A 26,045-nucleotide genomic window follows, 5' to 3' on the forward strand; every position below is an offset into this window, starting at 1 on the left:
ACAAAATCACTTGGAACTACAGCTTTGGGACATGTCAGCTATCAATTCCCAATTTGAATTCATTGCTCAATGATAAGACTGGATGAGACTCAAGAAAAGTTATTCCAAGGATAAGGGGGATGGAGTATTCAGTTTATTTCCATTTCAAGTAATACTTGGGCAAGGAGTAAGAAAATAAATGGCAGACACACTTAGTTAAAATTAAAAGTTCAATGCACACAGTTATATTTTTGATTGTGCTGTCTCTTGCTCTTCAAATATTTGGTATAATGTGGGGTTTTTTTACTGTTATTTCTGTGATGGTTTTACAGCCTGCTCAACTAATTAAATCCTGATACAAAATTGATGTGGAAGAGTGGTTCTCACCAGTTGATAGCCAACAGATCTTTAATGATTTAAATTTTCTGATTTTGAAAAGTTTATTTGGTATATGCTATGTATTTTGGAAATGTTTGCATATGTTTCAACTTTGAGTATGCTTTTCTTTCTCCAGTGAATAACATTAGCAATAGAAATGGAGGACAATTTCTAGTGTATTCACAAATGTTTGGAGGTTATTGGCCTTTAGCTGTGCCTCAGGCCATCATTTCTTCTCAGCTAGTTCCTCAATCCCCAAGAAGTGCCCTAGGCTCAGCTCATTATAACTTAATTCAGCACTAGGTTCTCTACATTTACTTAAAAACTTTTTTGGCTACCTGACCAAACTTATGAGCTTTTCTTGCAACACTTAATACTTTACTAAGTCCTGCACAGCAAGAGGTTTTATCATGTGCAGATTATTTCTTCCCTTCTGGTCATGGGCAGGTATAGTGCAAATGAAAGAGCAATAATTTTACAGCTGGCATGATAACTTTTGCCTCATTGAGGTATATTGCTGTATAAAGCAATTTTAGGTATTCATAGAATATATTTTAGGTGAAAATATTTTCCTATTAATACTAGTATTTCAAAGGAAATGAAAGTTTTTATAAGATTTTGCATTAGGTTAGTGTTTGACATATTAATAGTGTATAGGACTTGGCATTTGGTCCTCATAACATGCTGCTAGTGGTTTAAGGAGTAGCACTGTGTTCTGTATGGTGTACTTTTGGAACTTTTGTCCTCACTACTTTCATTGTTGCTAAACTTTGTGTTTATTGTACCCATTGGAAATATCCAAGTATGTAATTTATTCTTTCCTCATCTCATTGTCAGAACTCTTCAAGTTATTTTCAGTCTTGTATCTTAGAACTTAAAACACTTATTTTCATGATTTATGTAGTGCATTGCATCTGCTGTACTCAGCACCTCAAACCTTGTGTTGTGTTCTGGGCTCCTTGCTGCAATGAAGGCTTTGAGGTGCTGGAGTGTGTCCAGAGAAGGGTGATGGAGGTGGTGATGGCTCTGGAGCACAGCTGTTCTGAGGAGCAGCTGAGGGAGCTGGGGTTCTCCAGTCTGGAGAAAAGGAGGCTGGGGAGGGGTGGGGGTGTCTTATCACTGTCTACAGCTACCTGAAAGGAGGTTGTGCCAGGTGGGGGTTGGTCGCTTCTCCCAGGCAGGAGATGGGACAGGTGAGAAAAAATAGCCAAATAGCCTTAAGTTACACCAGGAGAAGTTTAAGCTGCATATTAGGAAAAAATGTTTTCATGGAAAGGTTTTAAAGCATTGGAAAAGACTGCCCAGGAAAGTGGTGGAGTCATCATCCCTGGAAGAGCTCAAAAAAGTGTGAATATGGCACTTGAGGACATGGTTTAATGGTGAACATGGTGGTGTACAGCATTAGGTATTCAAATACTTTATGAAATAAAGTATTTTTGTAGAGAAAATACTTTCTATGAAGTTTCTGTTGTCCTTAGTATTTAGTGAGTATTCCATATATCATATATTCAAATCAATAGGAAGATTCTTAGCGAAAAAAAACATTGGAGGAACTTTTGCAGTTCTTTTTGTTCTGCTGATCAACTTACTGTGGTAGGTAGTGTTCATTGTCTGGCCTTGCTGTGAAAGCTGTCATTTTTCAACTCACAAAATGTAAACAATACTGCTGCATAAGAATTAAATTTCATATTTCCCAAAAATCTCAGCCTGGGCCTTTTGTGATCTTCCTTGTGTTCCACCACTTTAGACCTCTCCATGTTGTCAGCTGAATCAGAAACGTAACAGCAGACAGAGATGGGTTATCTGTGCCTTCAAAGGGCTTCAGGTGGGGTAAAGAGCACTGCCTTATGTGCTGAGTGACTTTCAACCTGGTTAATGTGGGAAGAGATGTGTGCGGCTGCAGGACATGGGGTTTACATTTATGGTTCACTTTCTCAGGTGAGAAACTTGGCCTGAGTTGCCAAAGGAGACTCCAAACAAAAGCAAGGTATGAGGTTAAACTGATCTTTTTTGTCACTCTAGGATGGATGTGCAGTTGTTAGGGTAGATGGAAGGTGTTCTGATTCTTAAACAGATTCCTAGGTTCAAAGGAGCAAATGAAGTCTCAAAAGACAATTTGCTGATCAACTGCAGAGGTAGTTCTATGCCTGGGATGACAAAATGGAAGAATAATATAGGTGATGTGGTGCAGGATTATATTTGAAGAAGGAGTTTCTGATGACTGTTTGAACAGTAAAATAAAAGGTAACGTGTAAACTCATCTCCTTAAAAAGAATAGTGTTAAAATGAAGTTGAGACCTATATTGCAACTTCTGTATTTTAATAAGATCATCTGCATTTCTGCATAGCTGAGAGTCTTGCAGTGATTCAGTAGTTAACTTAGTTAACTTGATTCAGTCATGATGATAGGATAACTCTTGGCTTTTTTTTCCCTCTTCATTGTTCACGCAACTTTGAAAATTAATTTTTAATGAGGATAATGAGTTCTTCAAAATTTGTGAGTCTTCTAAATTTATTTGTCCACTGTTGAGCTTAGGGGAATTAGTATCATGACTAAAGTTCCTTCTGTACATTATGCTAGGCTAAAATCTTCCTAAATTCCTTGTATTTCTCCAGCAACTATAGAAGAACAGCTGACTAAAAAAAGGGAGGGAAAAATGGTAGACCTGTTAAAAACCCCCAAAAGCATAGCAAAGAAACCTGCAAAAACAAAAATTAAAATAATGAAAACAAACTTCATTCTGTCTTTTAAAAATATTATCTGTATATTTAAATAATATTGTTTTTCTTCATCTTTTAGTACTTTGTTTCCATATAGTATGAAATGAGATGAGTTGTATCTTGGTAATGATATGTGACTGCTAAAGTGAACTGTCAAAGTTTCTTACTGAGTGTAAAGTACTTGCTTCAAGAAGAGTCCTTTCCTTCTCTCTCCTTCTTTCTTTGTAGATGATTTGAATTATATGATTTGGATACAGAATTGGTGCAGACATTTAGACTAAGGATTGTAATGTTGTTATTTTTGTTTATTGCTATAAGAAGCGTTGAATTGCAATATGTGGCTTATTTACTATTAGCCATAAAATGAAAAATCACCTTCAAGCTTTATCTTGAAAATTGAGAATAAGCATGGTATTTCCTCAAACAGGGAAATTGCTTGTGTTTTCCTAAAAAAGTTAATCCTGCATGAAATCAATGATATAGTAAATTGTTATTATAACAATTAATTAAAGTAGATATCGGTTATAAAAATCTCATTAAAGCGTTCCGTGTAGTCATTGTGGATAATTAAGACCCACAGGAAAACATTTGAAACCCTAATGTTGTATTTTATTGTATTTGCAGATTCACATCATAGATTTTGATGATGAAAATAACATTATAAACAAAAATGTTCTTCTTCATCAAGTGGGTGAAATTTGGCACATTAGTACAAGTCCTGCCGACAAAGGTGTACTTGCAACTTGCTACAATAAAAGTAAGTCATTTTTAAATATGCCCAAGTTGTACAAATGCTTTGATATTTTTGATTGTGTCAAGTTCAAACCTCTAGCTTGGTGTAGACTCTTTCAGTTGGAATGACCAACACAAGCATTTCTAAGAAAATCTGCAAAATTTAATTATACCTCATTTGTGTCATGTCCTTCAATTATCTTGGTTAGAAGTCCACTTCTGCATTCATGTTAAGAAAAGCAGCAAAATGAGCCTTATGTTTGGCTAATGAATGCAAAGCATGGCAAATAAAATATATTCCTGTTACTTTAAGCATAATTTTTATTGATGTTTGCTTTTAGAAGTGCAAGTAAATGTCTTCCAAAATGTGCTGGTATCAAGCTTAACATAAAACTGCAGATGAAGTTTGTATATAATGTTATTTTTCATATTTGAAATGCAGGTATGCCTACAGAGGGCTGCAGCTTCTTATCTAAATATTTTCTCAGTAGGAATGTTCCTTGTCTAACCTTACCATAAGTGCACACAGCTATTGAGATTAAGGGTTTCTGTGCAATTCCTGAGTGAGGCAGATGTGATGATTTTCTATCATAGGACTTGAGAAATCCACTTGCATCACTCAGGAAAGGGGCTGATTTTTCTCTCTGACAAGAAATCTGAGGTGTCGTTTGAAATAAATATTCTTTCATCCAGTCAATATTCATCTGTTCTTTCATGGAAATGCAGTCCAAGAGTATAACAATTACAGATTTAGTTTCAGGCTTTGTACATTGGTGAACAGCTGTAGTGATGTGTGCTCCTGCTGTTCAGCCTTCTGATTATATTAAGGAGAGGATTCCAGTATTGCCTAGTTCTCCTGAGTCTTTTAGATTGAAAGAAAACTGCTAAAATTTGATTTTATTTCGCAAATCTTAGGTGATTTTTGTGATAGTAGATAAGTTAAGTAGGTTTTTCCATTGAAATGATTTTGGGCATTTTGAGACCCTTTCTGTGAGATTTCCAATTTCCTTTATTGGACCTAATAAATCACATGAATGTTTTCTATTCCAGATTATTTGTGTTCTAGATTTAGTTTATCTGATTTCTTAATATTAAGCTCTGTTGTTTAGTCTTCATGCATCTTACTTTAGAATTATCAGCCATTAACTTTCTGCAGAAAACAAGTTCTCATTCTCAAATGGTGATTACTGACTCTAAATAGCAGTGTATAGAACTGAGAGCACACAGTGTGGGGTTCTGTGATAAGGAATACTGAGTTCAGCAGACAATTTATTTCAAGTAGTAATGCAACCAAATTAAGCAATCGAAACCATTACAACTCTTAATGTACTGCATTTCTTTGTTGTTTTAAAAAGACTCAACTAATTTTCTCATTGAACTACAAGTCAAATGAGATGATGCTTTCAGCAATAGCTGTAAGTATTGTGCCTGTCCCTTGTGTCTGGGCCCAGCACTTCTGTCGCGACTTGAACGATGTTGAAACTGGGAGATTGAAGAAATGTGAGTGTCCATTATTAATAGCTGTTTTTTGAAGTTGCTTAAAGAAGTGATAAAATGTAGCATTGAAGAGAAGAGAATTACATACATTTTCCATTTCCTAGCTCACTGAATGAGCTAATGGAATAGGGTGAAATTTCCTCTTCTATATTGGGAAAGGTATGGAGTTTTCTTTTACTCTTGCATATTTGCAAAGAGTTATAATAACTGATGTATTAAAAAAAAAGATGTTGCAGGTGCAAATAGAAGGGCTGTCCTGATCTTTGATTTTTGTTAAGAGGAATTTATATAGGAAGTTTGGGGAATATAAATTTCATTTTTCAAATGCAGTGAAAATCTTTCCATGGTATCCAGTGCTTATCATCCCATGTTACGTTATTGAGACATTGAGACTCTTGTTTATTTTTTACTTGACTGCTTGATAGTTAATACTACTGCCTGAAAGTCACAGATGACACCAGCAATCTTGCTCTATGTTTTGAAATACAAATGAGGTGCTGGTTTGCTTCTCTTTTTTCATGAGGGAATAAAACTTAGCAAAATAATGTAATATGCAAAGCTTTTTTATAATTTCTTCTGAGTGCTCTGAGAGTTCTGCATGAGAAATGAGTGTATGCATTCAGCTGGTACACAATGGGTCAAGATTCAAACAGAAAGTTTAAACCATCTCTGTCTTTGAGAAGAGTGCTGGTGTAATGATGCTCGTAAGTTTTTACAGCTCTGGTTGAGAGGTGCCTTGAATTGATATACCAGAAGTCTTAATCAAAACTCTAAAAATCCTCTTATATGGGGAAGTTCCTACATTTGATTTGGTTTTATTGTTGCTGTTTTGTTGTTTTTTTTTTTATTTCAAAGACACTATTTTAACTACTTCTAAGAAATCCCACGCCATCACGCTTAGATCTGAAGGTTTTTCCCATGTGTGTGGATATGTAAATGTGTATGGGTTGTTTTCCCCTGAAACATGTGGGTAGGAAACCTCATTCAGAAGTAGAAACAATCTAGCCTTGTCACTCTCTGGGAGCATGATTTTTTTTTCCTCCTGCCTTCGTGGATATGTGAAATACTTTTACTTGTCCTTGACTTATAAGTGAAAGAGGCATAAAGAGGTAGAACTTAAAATGTATTTATTATTTATTATCCCTAATGAAGAACAAAGTCATATACTTATGAGTCATAATGGCTATGCTTCTATGTCAATAAAAAATAATTTGCTTGTTGTCCACTAAATTATTTTCTTTAAGTGCTTACTTTTGATAAAATCAGATTTTTTGCCCCTAAATGACTAAACTTGCAGCAACCATAATTCAGTCATTGTTTTGAGATAAACTTTTGCTTTTAGAAACTCTCAGCAAAATATGTCAAAAGTGCCAAGTATAGCACATTTCCATGACTGGATGCAGACTCCCCACTCATATTTTTGGCTTTACTGCCTTTTTACATGAAGTCCATCAGAATATTTACAGACATTGATTCTGCATATCTTTAAATTCTATGATTTCAAGAAAAGAATGTCCCCCTAAAAAGTAAAAATAAGATGGCTCATCTTGTTCGCAAGAAATCACAGGAAAATTGAAATCCTGAATGTGTAATTTGGGAACTATATTCTCTAAACAGTCAGTAAAGTTAAATGAAAGGGTGCTCTGTATTCTTTGTTCAAGATATTTTACTAGAGTATCAATGCATAACTAGGTTTTAAAAAGGAAAATACCTTCCTGACTCTAAGGACAAAATAAAGGAAACAGCCTGTTTTTGTTAGCATGAGTATTTACAACTTTGTCTAATTTTGACATTGAAAACATACAAGGCTTTATTAATGATGCATTCTCAATTACGACATGAACATAACTATGACATTAACTCAATTATGACATTAACATAATTGTTCCAGTAGCATTGGAACAATTGTGTCTTTGGGTATTAACCAGAAATTCCATTTTCTAGGATGTTTTGTCTTAATGTAAAGAAAAAATTGTGGATCTGTGTCTCCCCTCATGCCCCTCCTCATGCATACACTTCAAAAATACTGACCTAATCGCATAATTACAAAGGGAGAACTTATTAGACTCAGTTCCTGCCTCAATTTTAGTGGTCCCCCCCCCCCCCCCCCCACTGATCATGAATATGCCACTTAGGAAATTTTATACTATTATGACTGATATTACAGAAAGATGATTTTATTCTCAAGTTAGGCTTACTAGTTATGTATAATCTTGTCCAACCCCCAGAAAAGATCAGGAATTTGCTATGCTGGTGGCACAGCAGTTGTCTGGTCTACACATTTTTAACTCACTCACCAATATTTTGTGCTAGAAATGTATTAAGACCATCCTGGTGCAACTGACATTGCTCAGAGACAGAATGTGTCTTCAGGAGACACTGAGAAATAGCTCCTCTTTTTGCAAATGTGTTTGGCAGCTAATTGATGTTGTGAGAATTAGCAATGTTATATTTTATCACAGATTCCCTAGGTGAAGAGAGAAAGTGCATAAATATATGAGAGAAACTAAGTATAAGAGGAGAAAAGAAGGATTATAGTCTGAATATCTCTGGGGCAGGGGAAGAAGGCTTTGTAAAAATAATGTCTGAGGTATCCAGAAGAACTCAAACACTATTAGTTTCGTGACATGTTGATGCATCATTTTTCTCTTCTACTACAGCAAATCAACTGACTTAAAACAGGGGTGTGGTGTTATTGGGTTTTTTTTTCCTCTTGAAGAGAATAGGATTGTTACTTACAGCTTTAAAGTAGGTAAAAATCAAGGGGAGAAATTAGTTTGGTAGTGTTCTTGCTTTAGAAGTTGTATTAGGTTGTTAAAGTTCAGTATGAGACAGATTAGGTCTTAAAAAAACTAAAAGGTTGGATTCTTGAGAGAACAATACAATTTAGGGATGTTGTTTGGGTGATGACAATAAAAGTGACTATAAGATAGAGTGCTACAGTTGCATTGTAATTTGTTTAATGCCTAATCCCTGAAAATTTACATGTGCTTATTTGCCTATGATACTTACTAATATCCTAAAGTTATGTTCAGCAAAGCTGAAATCATATCATTTGCTTTACAGTAGCCCAGAATTAAAATGGAGGATGCTGCATTTAGTGGAAAATCTCTGTCAGAACAATTCTAGGAACTTTACACCTTTCTTCTTTTTACTGATCTGGTTAGTTGTAGTCAGTTGACTATTCTCTTTTTTATTACTTTCATTAAATTAAAATTGGACAGATGTGGCACTTCTAAAAAGTGAATAAGAAAGGTGACAAAGTAATTAAGGAGATCATAGCATTTCTTAGTAGAAATCCACACTTAAATATCAGAAAAAAAGAATTATGGGGTGGGTTTGAGGGTCAAGAATGTACCCTTCAAATCATTATATGAACCAAGGAGAATGATGTTACACTAAATATAGTAAGTTTAAAAATGAAGATAAATTAGTCTTCAAGAAGTTGGTAACTAACCAAGCACTGTCTTCAACTGCTAAGGGGAAAAATCATTTCACACATGTATTCCTACTCCAAGTTTGAAAGGAGCTTGCTTCATTATTCAGAAGAGCATCCTAGCTTACTCTAGGATAATTTTTTCATTGTGAAAAGGTGAAATGACTAAACCCTGTAATTTACACTAAAGGGGAGTATCTCGGAAACTAGAACAGTGGAGACGTGACAAAGTGCTAGACTTGATTGGAAAATTATCTGTATACAGTCTCAATATTGCTCAAGTTTCAGGCTATAGGAGGGGAATTCAGAAAGCCATTTCATAGACTTTTAATAATGTTCTGAGGCAACAAGAAATACCAACAGTCAATGGGCTAGGTTGGGTTTAATATTTTTTGTATGTAAAGTATGTGGAAGCCTCGACTCTAGAAATAGCTGAAAAAATTTGGATCCCTGCATTGATACAATGATTAATATGATGTTAGGTAATACTTGGAAATATATTGATGATGCCCATTTTGTCACTCCAGCTTGTCATACACTGTTATGAGATGTTTGAAAAATTTCCAAGTTAGGTGGATGTGCAGTGGTAGGTGCAGATTTTATGTGGGTTCAGGGGCTGGGGGAGTCATGCCTTGAATTTGCTTTGTTTAATTCAGAACTTATTTTTAATCCGTTGCCTTGTTTATACATCCCTCCCTGTCTCTCACCTGTTGTTTTGGGATGCTGTTAAAATGGAGGCGGACTACTTCCTGTGGACTTATAAAGTAAACTTCAGCTATATCATTAAAGTAATGGGCAATTCAGAGGGATTTTCTGTAAGCTGTTTAAAGAGTTCTACAGCCATTTGCCAGCAATGGATGGCTTCTTTTCTAGTGAGTCTTGGATCTGGTCTCTGTGGACCAGAATACTAAGTAGAAAGGTTGAAGTGAATGATCATGGTGATGAATTTGGGGAAAGCTGACAATCTAAAATAATGTTTTATAAATATAATTATAGCTTATACAGCATTATTTGCAAAATCTGAATATGGTTTTCATTATATCCTATAAGCTAGAATTAACCCCCAGATTTGTGCATTGTTCTGAGATACAGATGAATCTATTTAGCATGTCAGCAAAGAAACTGGTGGTTTGTTTGAATTTTGATACTGTGTAATGGCCAGCTACTTGGGTAGTTACTGTGTTCTGTTACATGTTCTACAGAAACTGAGCAATGGTAAAATTGTTTGGGAAGGGTTAAGGCAAACTGCTGGTGGGTTTGCATGACATGATTGGGAGATAAAGGGGAGGAAATAGAAAAATTATCCAGACTGAAAACTCTACATAGGTGGAAAATAGTTTGCCTGCTGAATCTCCAGTTGGCCCTTGGTAGTGGTCTCCATTACTGCAAAGGTGAATTTTTGGGATGTGATTGCATGCAGCTACCCTGGGTGCAGGAGAAAGATGTGCTTGGAGGAGCGAGAGTGAAGGACCGTGTCTCACAGCATAATTGTGACAACTGTACTGTTGCTGTCACAGGTCTAATAGGGGAAATGCTTGCTGAAAGACAAAGTGAGGAAATTAAGGCAATGCTAGAGTTGGAGAAATAAGGAGACCCTGAGAAAGGAGATCCCAAAAACAACTAAGGGATATGTGAAAACTCAAAGAAGTGTGACATGGTAAAATAGCTTTTGGGCAGTCAGTCAGTGGGAGGCTTGTGAAATGTTAGGGATAGCACCCTTAGGTGTTAGCAGAGATTGTCTGCCCATACAAAAAACTATTGTTGTGGTTAAATGTCTGCATGGTTTGGTTTTTGATTAGCATTTCTCTTGTTTTACGTTTTGTTTCTTCTTTATCTGTGGCAACTTCTGCTATTTTCCTGGATTTCTTCCTTTCTGTGGCATTTACTGAAAGGATTGGTGAAATCATTTGCCAAGATGTTAGATCCATGTTGTTGGGTCTAACTTGTAGTTTTCTTGCTGTTAGATGAACAGTGGTCTAGAGGCTTCAGCTTCTCTTTCAGCTGTTTTAAACTGTGCCAGCAAACTAAACAGAATGGTTATGCTGATTGTATGCAATTGTAAATTGGGTTGCAAGGGTATTTTCATGACCACAAGAGTACTTTTATGTTGACAACATGAATTGAAAACCTGAAAATTAGTATGTCACAGTATAGATGATAAAAACAACAGCATTAAAGTCTGATGTTTGGAATGATTTACTCTAATGATGTCAGGTAGGGTGGAAGCTGATGTGAAAAGTGTGTGTGTGAGCTGTATCAACACTGAAAACAATTTAAGAAAACAAGCCTTACCTGCTAGTTTGTGAGGGATAGAACCTGCTGGCTGTGCAAGTCTTAATGTTGAATAATCAGGTTTTGGTATCAATCAGTTGCATGTTTGTTGGGGTTTTTTTGGTTTTGGTTGGTTGGTTGGTTGTTTTTGTACAGCAATATTGCTATAATGAAAATTTTTGCTGGAAATTACCTGTAGAGTAAAATAAATAATCTCAGGATATTAGACTATTGTAGGGTTATATATGTATTCTAATAACTTGGAACCATGGCATATGCATCAATACATGTATAACCTTACAATAGGGCCATGGCATTGATCTGGGGGCTGATTTGCAGTAGAGCCTACTGCTAAACTCTGAGGGTGCTTCCTGAGCAGTTTTGGTGTGGGCCAAGTTACAGTGTACTTTCAGACAATGATGCCCAGATGTAGTCCAAGAAATTCATGACTAGCTGGAGTGTAGCCTCCTTCTTTTAACTTAGCCTCCAAAAAATTTCATTTGCTTGTGCTTTCTGGCCTCAGGGCTGGAGACCTGTACCTGACATTATTTTAAGCAAGTTGCCAAAAAAATAAATACCTGCCATAGTTTTCCGTTGCAGACTTCCATAAAATACAGAGACTGTTTTCGAGAATGTATTGAAGAGAAACATGCAAGTACTTCAGAAATTAGGTGAAAGATGTGATAAAGGTGTATATGAAATAAATTATGGTATGAAGATCTGGTCAAGAATTTCTGTTCTGCTGATCTCAATAATACGCTGATCCTGTTGTGTGGCTTATTCCACAAAATTGAGTAATTGTTTTAGAGATAATTTCAGCCTTCTAGAGAAGAGGATATTTTGAAACAGTTATCCTTTTTTGTATAACGTTTTTATGGTGTCTGGTGCTCGGGGTGGTTTTGTTGTGATAAAGATTAGTAGGTGTTGTGGAGGTTCTTAAAGAATCTTGATGAATTAAAGTGAAAGCTTCATGCTGCTCAATTTGAAGAGTATGTTTAATTACTGGGTATTAGGTGCATGCACTCATTGAGGCAAAATTAATTTTCTAGCAATGATAATTGCCTTAATTCATACTAGTTCTTACTTCTGAAGAAAGCACTTCTTTTCTATCTGCTTTCAGGTACCAAATGCTGAATCAGATCATGAGCTGGAGTTGTTTGCCAGCTTGGTGATTTCTGAGTTCATAGAAAGGCTTATCAGGTTTTCACGGGGCTGTGAAACAATCACTTCTCTTTTATAGTCAGTGCCCTTTGTAAGGATGCTGATGGTTTGCTGACTTCCTCATCTACTGCTGCACACAAGGCCCAGAAAACTGTCAGTCTTGATATAAAGAGCTTTTTCCTGAACTGTAACTACCACTTTAGAGTGGTAGTTACATCATGTTGGGATGGCTTGAACTGTTTTTCTCTACATGCATTAACTAACTTTTGTAAACAGAAGAGCTCATCTTTTGAGTCCCTCTATTCTCACCTTTTCCATGGCATGAAATTACCTGAAACTGTCAGGTGTGCAAGACAAGGTACTTGACACTGTTACTCTAATAACGCTTTTTGAGGAGCTCACAGTAGAATGCTTCCTCTGGTTTTAACTTTGGCCTTTCAGATAAATCTTTGTTTTAAATCCATGAGATAAAGCTAGATTAATTCCTTTCACTAGAAAGAGGTAAAACTAAATTTAAAAGCAGAATCTTCATCTAATCTAAATTTAAAAGCATAATTAGTAAGTTTCTATGTTGTTGTCATCTTTTGCATTTGTACTTGCCTCTGCTTCTCCTAAGGACTCAAATTCTTATTCAAATCTATGGAAACATATGTGGAAACACATTTATTGTCCCTGTTCAAATGTATTTATAAACTCCTACAAAAATAGGTTCTGCACTTCTGTTTCCTGTAGGGACATATAAGGCCACCAGAGGGCAAAAGGAAGTGTGACTGGACAAAGCTGTTAACCTGCAAATTTCCACATGCAGGCAGGCATGTGTGTGCACACATCCTGGTTCTCACTTGGATTTTTTCAAACAAGATAGGTGCCCTGGTGCAGTGGTTATGAAGACTTCATACAAATAGCTTGCATTTCTGGGTGAGAGCATACAAACACAAAACTGGTATTTAATTTTGTTGAAAATAGTTTGCCTTTAAAATCCATGATTTCAAAACAATAAATCTACAATGAGTTATGGCTGCCTGGTGCATTGCACTTACACCCAGTGAACTCATGTATTAAAAAAAAACTTTTTGTAGAGAAAATTGATCAGTAAGGATACTGGAAATAATGCTGCTGGTGATGCTTCATCTGCTTCGTATTGAAGACAGCAGGTGACACTTTTGCCTTGCTGTAATGAAAGCACTCTGTGTAGGGAAATCATTGGTACAGCCATGGGATATGCTACAGTCATTAAAATGGGCATGGAAGTGGAATGTGTCTTTAAGTATTCCCTCTTTTCAGCAGTAGTGGTAGGATGTACAGAAGATTTATTTGCATGGTTTGAAGGAAGAAATAAATGTCCTAATGTTCTTTTAATGTTTTTTTCCTAGGAATTCTAGCTGTTATATGTAATTTGAGTGTTTCTTTACAAGTAGTTTTTAGTAAGCTTTTAAATGAAATGGTTGCCTGTCTGGTCCACGTGATGAAAAAAGCTACACAAGTGATGAACAGCTTGCGAAATTGTTCCATGTTAATTCTGTTCAAATTTGAAGGCTTCTGTGCATAGATGTGCATTGAGTTTTGTCCAGGTGAGAGGTAGCGTAGCTGTCATATAGCTGTGCTATAATCTCACTTGCAGGTAAGGCTGTTGTAGGTAGCTCAGTAGTGCCTCAGCCAGTGTGCAGGAGCAGATGCACAGTGAGAAGTGTAAGAGCTGGGGGACCATGGACCATGTATAATATAATTAACTTGAAGCACAGATCCTTGTTATCCTTTGATTTAGGATCTCATCTTTATTTGACAGTGATTATCAGGATAATTGCAACATTTTTTTGTATGAAGCAAAAGAAAATGAGTGTCAGAAGAGGGAGGAGAGAAAATGACAGAAATTCAAGCATAACAGAATGGTCATGATATTGAAAAGAGTGCTTTAAATGCAGAAAGTGGATAAAATGCTTCTGAATTAGTGCTGTCATTGAGGGATAATCTCTTGAATTATCAGACTGCTCCCTCTTTCACTCTTAGAAGGTTTAATTCTCTTCCCCTTTTTAAATTATTTTTTCGCTTAGAACAAAAGAAGTGTTTTTCTGTCTCTAATTCAATATAGTTTTTAAACTCTATTTTCAAATATTGATATCCACTAATATAGAAGACTGCAAGAGAATGTGTTTTTTTGCCATCTTCAGTCAATGCTATTGTTACAATAAATAACATTTTGCAGAAACATGTAAATTCTTAGAGTTTGTGTTTAGGCATCCTTGTGCAATGATTTTGTTGCATAAGTGAAAGTTAAAGGCTTGCTTTTCTCTGTATTAGGCTAGTTTTGTATTAGATTTCAGAGTTATTCCCAAATAATGCAAGTGAAGCCAATTATACTCTGCAAGTTCCTTCCAGTACATGTTAAGACATTTTGCAACCTCACTCTTTTTGCATTCCATGTTTTGAGATGTTCTTTCTACCATGAAAGGGTAGCCTGCTTTCATTTTCCATTATCCCATCCTTCTTGGAAAGCTGGAGAGGCCAAGGGAGAATCTCTTGCTTCATACCCTTAAGAGAATGATAAAAATTTTTTCTTATTTCATCTTTTTTTTCCCCCTCTTGCTGACTTACCACCATCACAATTCAAGTGCTAGCAATATCTTAAATAGTTATAAAAATGATACATTTTTATAAAGTAGCAAATCTTGAGTTATTGTAGTTATATGATGACATAAATTCTGTAGCATATTCTATTATCTGCATATCCTCTTATGAAGCCATGCTAAAATGTTTTGAGAACTATTTTAGTTTGAGATTTTTCTCCTGATTCTAGGTGATAGTTTGCAGCCTTAATTCCTTTGTTTGTATGGGGTAGATGTTTTTATGTGTGTGTCATCAAGCAAGCATCAATGTTTCTGACCATTAGACATAAAACTTAGGACATTTCTGCTACTGCAGCAATTTGAGTGACAGCTACAGGAAGTATGAGAATTTGAGGTTAATATTTTTGTCTTTTTTGATATTGTGATGATTATTTTGCAGCTCAGCATAGCTTTATGATATCCACTGTGGATGTGCATGCCATATAGTAGAGTAACAGCACTTCTCCACTGTTCCTTATGCTCAAATTGCTGTCACCATGACCTTCAGGGCCCTTTCTGCAGAGCATTGTTGAACTTTGAGGTACCTGTTGGTTTGTTTTTCCAGCCTGTTTCTGTCCTTCTGATGTTCCCTGAGGTCATTACCAAAGATGCTGAACAGTGCTGGCCACACTGCCAGCTCCTGAGACATACCAGTAGTGACTGGCTCCAGATGACTTTTATGCCACTGACCACAACCCTTTGAGAATTACAGTTCAACCAGTTTTGAGCCCAACCCTCCTGTTCTTCAGTTTGTCTGTGAGGATATTATGGGCCTAAGGCTTGTTAAAGGTAAAGAACATCAACTGCTTTCCCCATTTTTACTAAGCCTGTTTTTAATTTAATTTTCACTGCAGAATGCAATCATATTTGTCAGACATGAGGTCTGACATGTCCTTCATAAATCTGTACTGAGCAGTCCCAGTCACCTCATGTTTAGAAATGTTTTTCAGATTCTCTTGGTCTGTCACCTTCTTGGGGACTAAGGAGAGACCGACTAGTGTATAGATCCTTCTTGCTCATCTTAAATATAGGAATGCCATTTACTTTCTCAAAGTCCTTAGGAACCTCTTTCCAGCACCATGACCTTTCAGAGTTAATTGAAACTGGCCTCATAAATATGTTGGCCATTCCTCAGTTCGTGTGGATGCGTTACTAGGATCCAATTTCTTTAAATATTCCCAAACTTGACTTTTCCACTGTTCTTGGCAGCCTGGGATCCCTCAATCCTGAGGATAGCAAAGACCTGTCTGCTAGACACCGAGCTTATTAAAGTCCTACACAAGGACAAAGGAAACTCCTCATTGTGAGAAGATGGTGTTATCCTTTGCTTCATCCTTCTAGCAGACACCAGCTGTGTTTTGCCACTTTGGTCTACATTCTAATCCTAAACCATAATCTCTCATTTGAGCTGGCAGCTCCATGCACTCTAGCTGCTGACGTTTATAAAGGGTGATTGTCCCCTCTCAGCTTCCTGATCCATCCCTCCTAAAGATCCATACATCCAATCCCAGTGAGATTGTACACACCGCTAAGACTCTGTATTTGACATAAACATAAGGGGTACTTGGTCAAAGGAATTGTATCCCATCCCTGAGCTGAAGGTTTGACTGCCAAGGTATTTCTGGGTTTGTATCTATTTGGTTATGTTTTCATAATTACTTTTCTTAGATTATAAGCCATTAAGGAAGGAGCTATATATCTTTCTTCACTTGAGTTCAATAAAAAACACCATGGAGTTTCTCTCCTGTAAGTGTTTCTGAGGTGTAAACAAATGAGAACTGCGTAGTTATTAGCAGCCAACTAATAACACGATGTGTTGTTTGAATGCCCCAAGTTGAGAAAACTACTGACTAGAGTAGGGCAATATTTAGTCTTTTTCTTTGGACTTTTTGGATGTGCTAGTTGTTGATGCCTTGAACTAAGAAAAATCCCAACCACAACCTACTCTTGTATTAGTAAAAATACCTTTCTTATTGTAGCACTTGTAACTGTCCTAATTAACAGAAAACTGAGTGTATCTCAAAATAATGTATCTAGCTAGTAGTTGTTTGTAATTATTTTAATTATCTTGTAATTATTTTAATTATCTTACACTAATTACTTTTCTTTGATATGTGAGCACATCTGGAAGCTAGATACCCAAATTATCTAGTTAATGTAAAGATACAAGCAGATTATGATTCCAAGACCTAAGCTTTGAATCTCAGGTTATTGCGGGGAGAAATTTTGTGTGTGCTCATTGTGGCCACACATCTAGATTTCTATTGAGGGGAAGTACCAAGTGGAGACCATGGAAGGCTGATGTAAGGGGTGGTGAACCTGCCTTTTCCAGTTGGGCTAGTGGTTAGAACATCGTTTGTCAAGCTTGTGGCAGCCAGGTAAACTGCTCATATTGGATGGAGTGGCATTTGTATTACTGCAAAAGTTATATTTGTCTTTGGAACTCCTAAGGAGTAAAATGGGAAGCATCTATATAACCCTTGAGGTTATATAGATGTACTCTTGAATATGTAACTGTGTATTAAGGTGCCCAGTTCAGCAGGGGGATGAGTGATCTGCAGTTCCTGTCAACTTGTTAAGGAGTACAGTTTTTAAGACTTTGAAAAATCAAGTGGGAATTTGAGTGTATTGGTTTCATTTCACCTTATCTCACTGACAGCTGCCATGGAACCTCCATGAGACAACTGTTGTGTGTGTAAAAGTAGCAATGTGGACAGCACTGTTCAGCTCTGCTCGCCTTTGTGATGATAGAAGCCAACATGTAAATAATCCCTCATTAAGTTTTATTGGCGTACTGTGCAGCTTTCCTCAGCACAGAGTTAAATCTCACAAATGATTTTATATGGCTAGCCAATGCCTTTTTGCTTGTGTGGTTCTCACTGTTCTCACAGCTTTTACATTATTGCCCCCAAATGCTGCCTGAAGAGTGGAGTTCAGCTCGCTGGTCTAGCGATGGTTGCAGTTCTTTGCTTCGGCTGTCCCTGTATGGCAGAGTTCCCAAAGTGCCATCAGTAAATTTTGACCTCCCTCAAACAGATGTATGTCTGCAGAGTATATCAGCAAAAAAGATCTGTGCTGAAACATTGTCTCAAATCGCCTTGGGATAGCATAAGAAGTATCAGACTATTAAAAAGTGCAATTACACCTTTTCCAATTTGGCTGCCTGCTTTCTGCACACTGTCTCCTGTTCTTCCATAGAAAATGATGGGGTTACCTGTCTCTCCATGTCATACCCCGTGCCTTTGCACACTCTTGGATCGTTCTAGTTGTGTTAGTGTGCAGCAGGCAGGTTTTTAAAGCTTCCTTGGACATCTGTATGTACAATGCAAACATATATAACTGGTAGGATAAAGAGTGAACTGCTGTGTTTCCATGTTTTGTGGGTTTGTTTTGATTTTGTCTTGTTTGGTGGGTTTTTTTGAAAATCAATGTCTGGTTTTTGGTAGCTAAAAAGTGCATTTAAATTATGGAAAGAAAAATTAAACTCCTTGTGGCTCGTTATTGCTATGTATATCTCAGCCTCTGTATTTCAGAAAAAATGTAAAATCAAGGACTACACAGGCTTTTAGAACAAAAGATGAAGTTATTAACCCAGAAAACAAATGGTCTATTTTCCATCTTTTTTTGCTTGTGAAGGACATGATGTTGAATAAACAGAATACAGTTAATTTTTTAATTAATTGATTAAAAATGCTGAAAGGCATATTATTTTTTTTTAAATAAAATATACGTACCTTGGTAATTTTGCTCTTATTTCTTAATTCTATTAAACTTGAAGAAGCATGTTCACATTGATTGATAAGGAAGAATGCTGACTGTTTGTCAGTGGAAGGGAGGAGGGTTCTGAGCACTAGCTGCTTGTTCCTGTCATACTGAGAGCACTAATGGGCACCAGCTGGGCTGCAGCTATAGCAGCTTCACCACTTCAGCCTCGCACAGCACGAGCTGCTGTGGCAATGCTGCAGAAGGGCCTCCTGTGCAGATTTAGGAAGTACACACTTCAGTTGTTGTTCCCTGGGCAACAGAATAACTGCAGACAGCTGGCTTTGCACCACCTGAGCTGATCAAAGAGCAAACCCTGTCAGGCACTGATACTTCAGCTCCTCCAGCTTTAGTGTGAATGTCTGCAGGCAGAGATGTAGGAAGCACTGTCATTCAGGTTTCAAGGTTAAACACAGGGGAATGAAGTAGAGTGACAGCAAAAAGTAATATGAACACATTGCTCCTGTAGATAGTGCAGTCAGGTGTGTATAGCTATTGCTGATCAAGAATTAACTTTAAAATATTAAATTACTGATATACATATGAAATATCTTTTAGAATTATTCAAAAAGAGACTGGGAGGCTAGCAATAATTGGCTTGAATTTCGGGAGAAGGAAGAACAACCAAGGCTGATAGATCATGTTTTTCATTAAGAAAGACCGTAAAGAATGATTGAACATAAAGATTAAAGTGGTATGTAAAATGATGTGGCTGTGAAGAACTTATATCTGGTTTGCTGGAAGCTTCTGACAGGTCAGGACTGCAGCAGCATGGTGGGATTTATTCAGCAAGTGATGCCAGAAGCATGGAAGGTGGATGATTTAGCAATAGTGAACTGTAACATTGTCCAGTGTGGACTTGTATAATTGGGATTAAGATCCACTTGAATATGTTGGATGAGAGTGGAGGGGTGGGAGGGGCAGGTGGTAATGTCTGTAAATGTCCACTGAACTCTTTTCTTGTACTTCCTTTATATTATAGTAATATCCACTTAACCTTTTGCTTAAGAGGGGTGCTAACTTCTTAAAATACTGTTTTAAACTTTGTTGTGAAATAATAATGATTATTTTTAATTATCTTAAAATAAGTTTCTCCTTTATTTTTTTCTAATATCTGTATTTACTTCAAAAGGTAGCTTTCCTTTTGCAGAAGCAGCTTCAGGGAGTGAACATGGGTGAAGGATAATACTGACTTTTAGTGAGTCCTACATGTGCATCTGTCCACACCTGAAACAGGAGGGGGAACAGATTTGGTGTGTTTCTAAATGTACTCAGTCCTCATTTCCTGAAACTGCAGAATATTGATTAGTATCCACACTTCCATTGAGGGTTTGGTTTTTATATTCCATATATTCTTTGAATTTTTTGTATTTCATATTTATTTTAGTAACATTTGATTAAAGTCTCTCTAAACTAGTTTCAGGTGGGGTTTTTGCCTTTTGTTTTGTTGGAGATTTTTTTGGTTTGCTTTGGGGACAAATTAGACTGTGTATTTCTTGTTTGGCTCTTCTGATTTGCTGCATCAGTGGTCCAGATATCAGTTAGTTTCTTAGTACGTTTACTGAGGTTGCATGTTAAGTCCTTTTAAAAACTTATTAATTAAAGGGAAAAAATTAAGAAGACTGTATAAACAGATTTTATTTCATCTGATGTTCAGTTGCATTCCTTGTAGTTTTGCGGTCTGTGGCGTTTTCTGAAGGAATCCTCATAAGAATTTTGAATTACTTAAAATTTTAAGTTTGTCTGTCTAAGTCTGGAAATGTGCTAAACCTCACTTCTTTCATTCTGCAAGTCTTCAACTGTAGGAATTGCTGATGCAAAATCAAGAGCAATGTGAAGTACACAGGCTATCCTTTCTAGCTTTAAAAACTACCAGTTCATACAAAAATTGTAATTTTGTACAACAACAGGAATGACTTTCAGTGTCCTGAACAACTGTATTGCATCTGGAATCAGCAATGTTCTTATATCCATAGATTTTTAGTTTTGCATCCAGTACAGAAATGATTGTGTTGTTTTTAAGGGATGTCTACTGGCTACCATGTTCAGCAGCAGCAGCAGTGCCATGAATTGATTTACTGTGTGTGAAGGACTTTATCAAGGAGTAACAGCTACCTGTATGTTATGGTTTAGGCCTGGCAAAGCCAGAGCCCCCATAAATATACCTTTTACCTGATATCTGCTGTGAGATGTGGCCAGGAAATAAGCAAAGCAGGCTCCAACTTAAACATAAAGAGAAGTTTATTAACTAAACTACACACACAATTACTAAACCACACACACAATTATTAAACTACACACACAAAGAAAAAAAAAAACACAAGGAGAATGAAAACTACACAGAAACACTTCCTTATCCTCCTCCCACCAAATTCCCAAGCACATTTACATTTCCAAAAATTATCCACACTCGGTCTGGCACCACCCTTTAGAAAAAAATCAAATCTTCAGCTCATAAGGGATAGACGGAGTCCTTCCTTGTGCCACGGACTTCTTGTCACAATCAGCAATCCGCCCGGAGTCTTGCTATCTCGTGACATCTCCTTTCCATGCCAAGGTGCTCTCACCACCAGGCATGGGATGGGGCAGGGGCCTGCCTTCAGGGCCTTTTAAGAATGCCTCTTCTCGTTCCAAGCAGAGCACAGTCTCATCCCTGGGACCTTTGTCCCCCCCATGTCTTCTATACCCCCTGGGGCCGAGGGGTCTCAAAACCAAACTCTCTTGACTCCGAGCCTCCGCTTCCCCCTGCAATACAGCCTCTGCATCACCAGGAAAGAGTCCATGGATATACAACAAAAAAGAGTCCAGCAAAAACTGCCACTCCATCTTCCTCCATTCCTTCAACATCTCTCTTCTCCCTTTGCCAGACCCTCCTTACTGGCCCGGTTTCTTCCTGCATCTTCCACTCCTATCCCTTTCCCAGGAAAGGCAATGTTCTGCGAAGCCTTCACTCTCCACATGGGTTAAAAGCTCTCCCAGGCGGCCGGACTGCCCGCTGCACCCCCATCTCCAAAAGGGGGGAGGGGGGATAAACAGGTCGCTCGATGCTCCCCCCACCCTTCCTCCGAACCCGGGCCTACCGTAGATGGGCCACGTGGCTTTCCCCTCCCCCAGCCCAGCCAGCAACTGGGCCGGGGGAGAGACTCCTTCACGCCGGAAATCCCAAGAGAGCTCCGAAGGCCAAGAGCCCTGCTTTTAACCCCTTGGGTTCGTAGTCTCAAGAGGCGGATCCAAATGCCCCACTGGTCAAACTAGGTGCTCATCTTAAAATCCGACCACCCATTGGTACCCACAGCAAAACAACATATCCCAGATGTCCCATTTCTGGTCAAACCGCGACACTGTAGTTAACCTTACAGTGTTTCTTTTTGAACTCTGGTCAGTAACTTCTTGTTATTTTTAAATTTCAGGCAGGTATTTTTTCCCCAGGCTTATTTCTCACTCTTAATTTAAGTTGGAGCAGTTCTCCAAGGGGAACAGTGTTTGGATGAAGATATAATAATAAATGGAATCCCATAATAAATGGGATGTCCCACCAATCTACAGCTTTTGCTTTTTTTTCTGTGTTGGAAACAGCTGGTGGTATAAAGCTAAAAATTGTCATGGAAATAGTCCTCATTGAGAAGTCCTTTTGGTACTGCAGGGAATATTGATATTAACTGACCATGTTGTGACCCTTTGCAACTTTTACACTCCTTATATAGAGGATTTTCTCACTTGCTCAACTTGTAAAGTAGGCACCAACGATGGCCTCATGTTCTATAGCCATGATTATCTCTTAGACTTTGGCTGAACTCAACAAAGTTTGAACTCAGCAAAGTTTATTTCTTACATTTGATTACTCTACCCCTATTGCTACCAGTTTAATGTGTAGTTGCTTCCTAATTCAGTGCTGTCAAAGTATGGGATTACTTGTTTATTCCTTAAGTTCTGTTTTGCTTGTTTGTAAGCCTGGATCATTTCAACAGAACTAGGCAGATGAAACTATGTGCAGTCACTCTAGCAGATATTATCCTCTCCCCAGGATATAATATTGGTGGACTTGGGGAAATGGTGTGTAACAGAGGATTGTTGTAGTTAGAACAAGTACATTTAACTCCATCCTTAGCTGTACCTAGCAAAACTACACTGAAGATGTGTGATGAATTTGATAAGGGATGAGAAGGAACAAATATTTCCCCCTCTTGAATGAGGATGAATAAATATGACAAAGATTCAATAGTTCATTGTCTCATTTCTGGATCATTTAATATGAACAATGCGTGAGGAATACAGTGGGACATCCTTCTTCAAACCTTTGACTTACTCTCTATGAAAGTTCAGTAGTGCTTAGTAAACCTTGTAAAATTTTTCTTAATATACTCAGTGATAAAACTTCAACATAACCTTATCTGTTCTCTTCTGCATTGGTGCTGTGACATAAATAAAAATTCTTGTTTCAATATGCAAAAAAATGGTTTTCAACTAAAGAAATGCATAGATGCATGACATAGAGACACCATATTTTTACCTTGTTTTTCTTTCTTTTACAGAATAGCTGGCATTGCCATTTAAATATTAGTTTCATACTTGTCTTTTAGCATTTTAAAGAGATAATGTGAGAGCTGGTAGATAAAAACATTGTCATTTTGTATGCATATGTGCAGTAATGTGATGTGAAGATAGTAAAAGATGGGAAAACCTAGAGTTTCTTTTTGCCTGTAGGCATTCTGGATAAGCAATGGCACTACAGCGGTGGTAGTGAAATTACCTACTAACACTGGATTTTTAAATTTTCATGTGATCACTTGGGAAATAAGTCTATATGGGTAATGCCACAAATACTGTATACTGTTAGTGAGCTTTTCATGTGGCCATGGGAAGCTTGTGGGACTTAGATTTCAATGTAGTGAGAATTCCTGTTTGTGTTTGTGGATTTTGTGTTTGTAGGTTTGTAGCTAGTGGTTATTCTATTAAGAGGAATTGTGACCCAAAAAAGACTCCACTTCATCTATCAGAAGAGTGGCGCTTTCACTCAGCACTTAGATTTGCCCTCTCTTTTACAAGAGAGAAAATGGTATATTTTAAAAAGTTCCTTATATAAAGGTAAATTAAGCCTTCCTTAAGACCAGCCAAATTCTCTGGGTGGCTCTGGAAATTCCCTTTTGGTGTCACACATCTGGGAATTAACAAAGTTTCAGAACTCTCCAAGGAGAAGTTAGTAGTGCTCTGAATAAAGTCTTTATTCTACAGATTTCAGCCGTGTATCTAATTCCAGAATTTCTCCAAAGTTTAAAATTAGAATATTTGCAATGGACATACAGTTGTTCAAGATGGATGGACATTCAGCAGCTGGAAAGTGGTGTGTCACTTTCCCTGAGCATCATCACACCCAGCTGAAAGCAGAGGTTAATGTCTTGCTGAGTGTCAAAGTTTTGTGCTTGTTGGCTTTTAGTGTTATCCCTTTCTGACATGCAATTTATCTTCCACCACTAGTCCCAGTGAAGTAAAACAGGCATGGAACTGCACAAAATTCTGCATATGAAATTCTGCACCAACCTGTACTTCAGTTTTCAAACCACCAAAGTGTTATAGGAGGCTGGATCACCTCATGTTTCTGGGGGATTTTTCTCTCAATATATATACACACATACATATACACTCATGCTTTGGCCTCCTTCAGTCTTCAAAATGATGCTTGTTTAATTGTTTTAGGGTTTTCAGTCTGGAAATCTTACTGTGCAATGAGCTAATACTCCAGTTTGAAGAAGCTAAAATACCATTTCAAGGCTGTCTTTAAGATTGTGGTGCTGTGGTTAGAGGAAAGATGTCTTGAGAATGTTTTTCCCCACCTTCCCCCATCTAAAACCTTTATTGCACAAAGCAGCAATACTTGCAATTTCAATCTTTTTATGGAATATAAATTTGATGTTGCACTTCAGTCTTTGATTTTCAGTCTTCCCTCAACTGATTTGGCCTATGTGGAAGTAATTTATTGTTTGTTAAGGATGAGAATTCATATTATATGGTGCCTCTGTAATGACTCATTTCTCTTGCTTACGACAAAGAGAGCTCAGTATTACAGAGTTTATTACAGGGATTTGTTTCCTTTTCTTTTCTGGTATTCAGAAGAAAGCTAAATTTGACCACTGTATATTTGCAAGTTTGGTGCTTTATAGGTGTGTGTATATGATGTGTTCTCACTGCTTCTTGAACAGATGCAGTGCATTGAAATGTTAATGCATTTGCTCCATGTTTTACCAACCAGAGTTTGAAATCATTTTGGGACCACCTAGCCATCTACTAGCAAGAAAAGTTGAAACCATAAGAATGTGGTCTGTTGTAACTTGTCAGAAAAAATATGGTGTAGGAGGTGATCATGCAAGTTTTACAGGCAGCTTCACAATTATCAGAGAATTTTAAGAAAAGTGGAATAACAGCAGATTTTTATAAATCAAATGAGAAATCTGAATTGAAACTGAACCAGGATAGTGAAACATCAATGCTGGATGTTGTTGTACATGCCACACATGAGATAAGGAGGGGGTCCCTGGAAAGGGCCCCTTTGGTTTCTGTATTCAGATACCAGCTATGTAAGATGGCCTTCATAATCTCATTATATTTGCATATATTCTAGTAGAAGTAATTTTAAATTTATCAAAAGTGAAAAATACTTAAAATCAGTCTCTATCCCTTTAAAAATCTGGCTGCATAAAAATTTCTATTTGTTAGCTAGCTTGTAAAATTCAGCCACAAAAAAACCCTCCAAACCAAGCTAACCCAAACTACACCCCTCCATCCCAAAGCTACTTGAGAAGTGCTAGTTGATTCTTCATTTTTAATTATTTCATCAATCGTACCATAAATTTTAAGAATTGGGCTCACCACTGATTACTAGTTGAAACCTTGTAGGTTAAATTTCAACTAAAAAGAAAAAGGTAATATTTATTAGGTAATTATTGGGGAAAGTAGGACTTATCAGTGTATTCAAAAATGTTTTGTGCAGAGTACTTTTTTTTTTTTAATCTGTTTCCTGAATATTAAGTTTCTTTATGACATTTTAAAGTTCTCTTAAGACTCGCAGTGCTGTGCTGGAGAGGAAAGATGGCTTGAGGAGCATGTAGTTTGTTTTCCATTATTTGCTTTTGTGATTCTCTGCCATGATCTTAATAATAGTGGAAAAGCTAATGCTTTATATGCATGGTACAGACCTTTCAGTAGTTATAATCTACCAGAAACTGTTCATTACTGGTCTGTCACATTGAAGTGAAACATTTGATAAGTCTCCCCTTTTTTAGCTATATTGCACTTTACGTTATTTATTACTTGCATGGTGTACCAAGCACACTGTGTGTTGGTTTGCCCTTTCCTAAGGAAAGGTAGCCATGCACTGCTGCTTTCTTCTCTTCCTCAGTGGCACGTGGATCTAGAGTAAACAATTTGCCTGGAATGATTTGGAAATAGCCGTTTAGTTAGTATGCTCTACAATTAGCAAAAGTTCAATTAAGTGTTAATAAATAAGGGAT

The 26,045-nt window shown here is 37.1% G+C and overlaps 1 protein-coding gene across 1 annotated transcript in view; it reads left to right on the forward strand.

Annotated features, from left to right (window-relative positions):
• The window catches only part of EIPR1 (EARP complex and GARP complex interacting protein 1), a 75,499-nt gene that overhangs the window by 9,854 nt on the left and 39,600 nt on the right, over positions 1 to 26,045 (forward strand). The window contains exon 3 of the mRNA XM_054280278.1: positions 3,703 to 3,835. Within this exon, the coding sequence (XP_054136253.1) occupies positions 3,703 to 3,835 (133 nt within the window). The remainder of the gene's footprint in view (positions 1 to 3,702; positions 3,836 to 26,045) is intronic.

The sequence above is a fragment of the Melozone crissalis genome, unplaced genomic scaffold (genome assembly GCF_028551555.1).
Source record: "Melozone crissalis strain CALT ecotype California unplaced genomic scaffold, PUWL_Pcris_2 ptg000027l_1, whole genome shotgun sequence".
In the NCBI taxonomy this organism is placed as follows: Eukaryota; Metazoa; Chordata; class Aves; order Passeriformes; family Passerellidae; genus Melozone; species Melozone crissalis.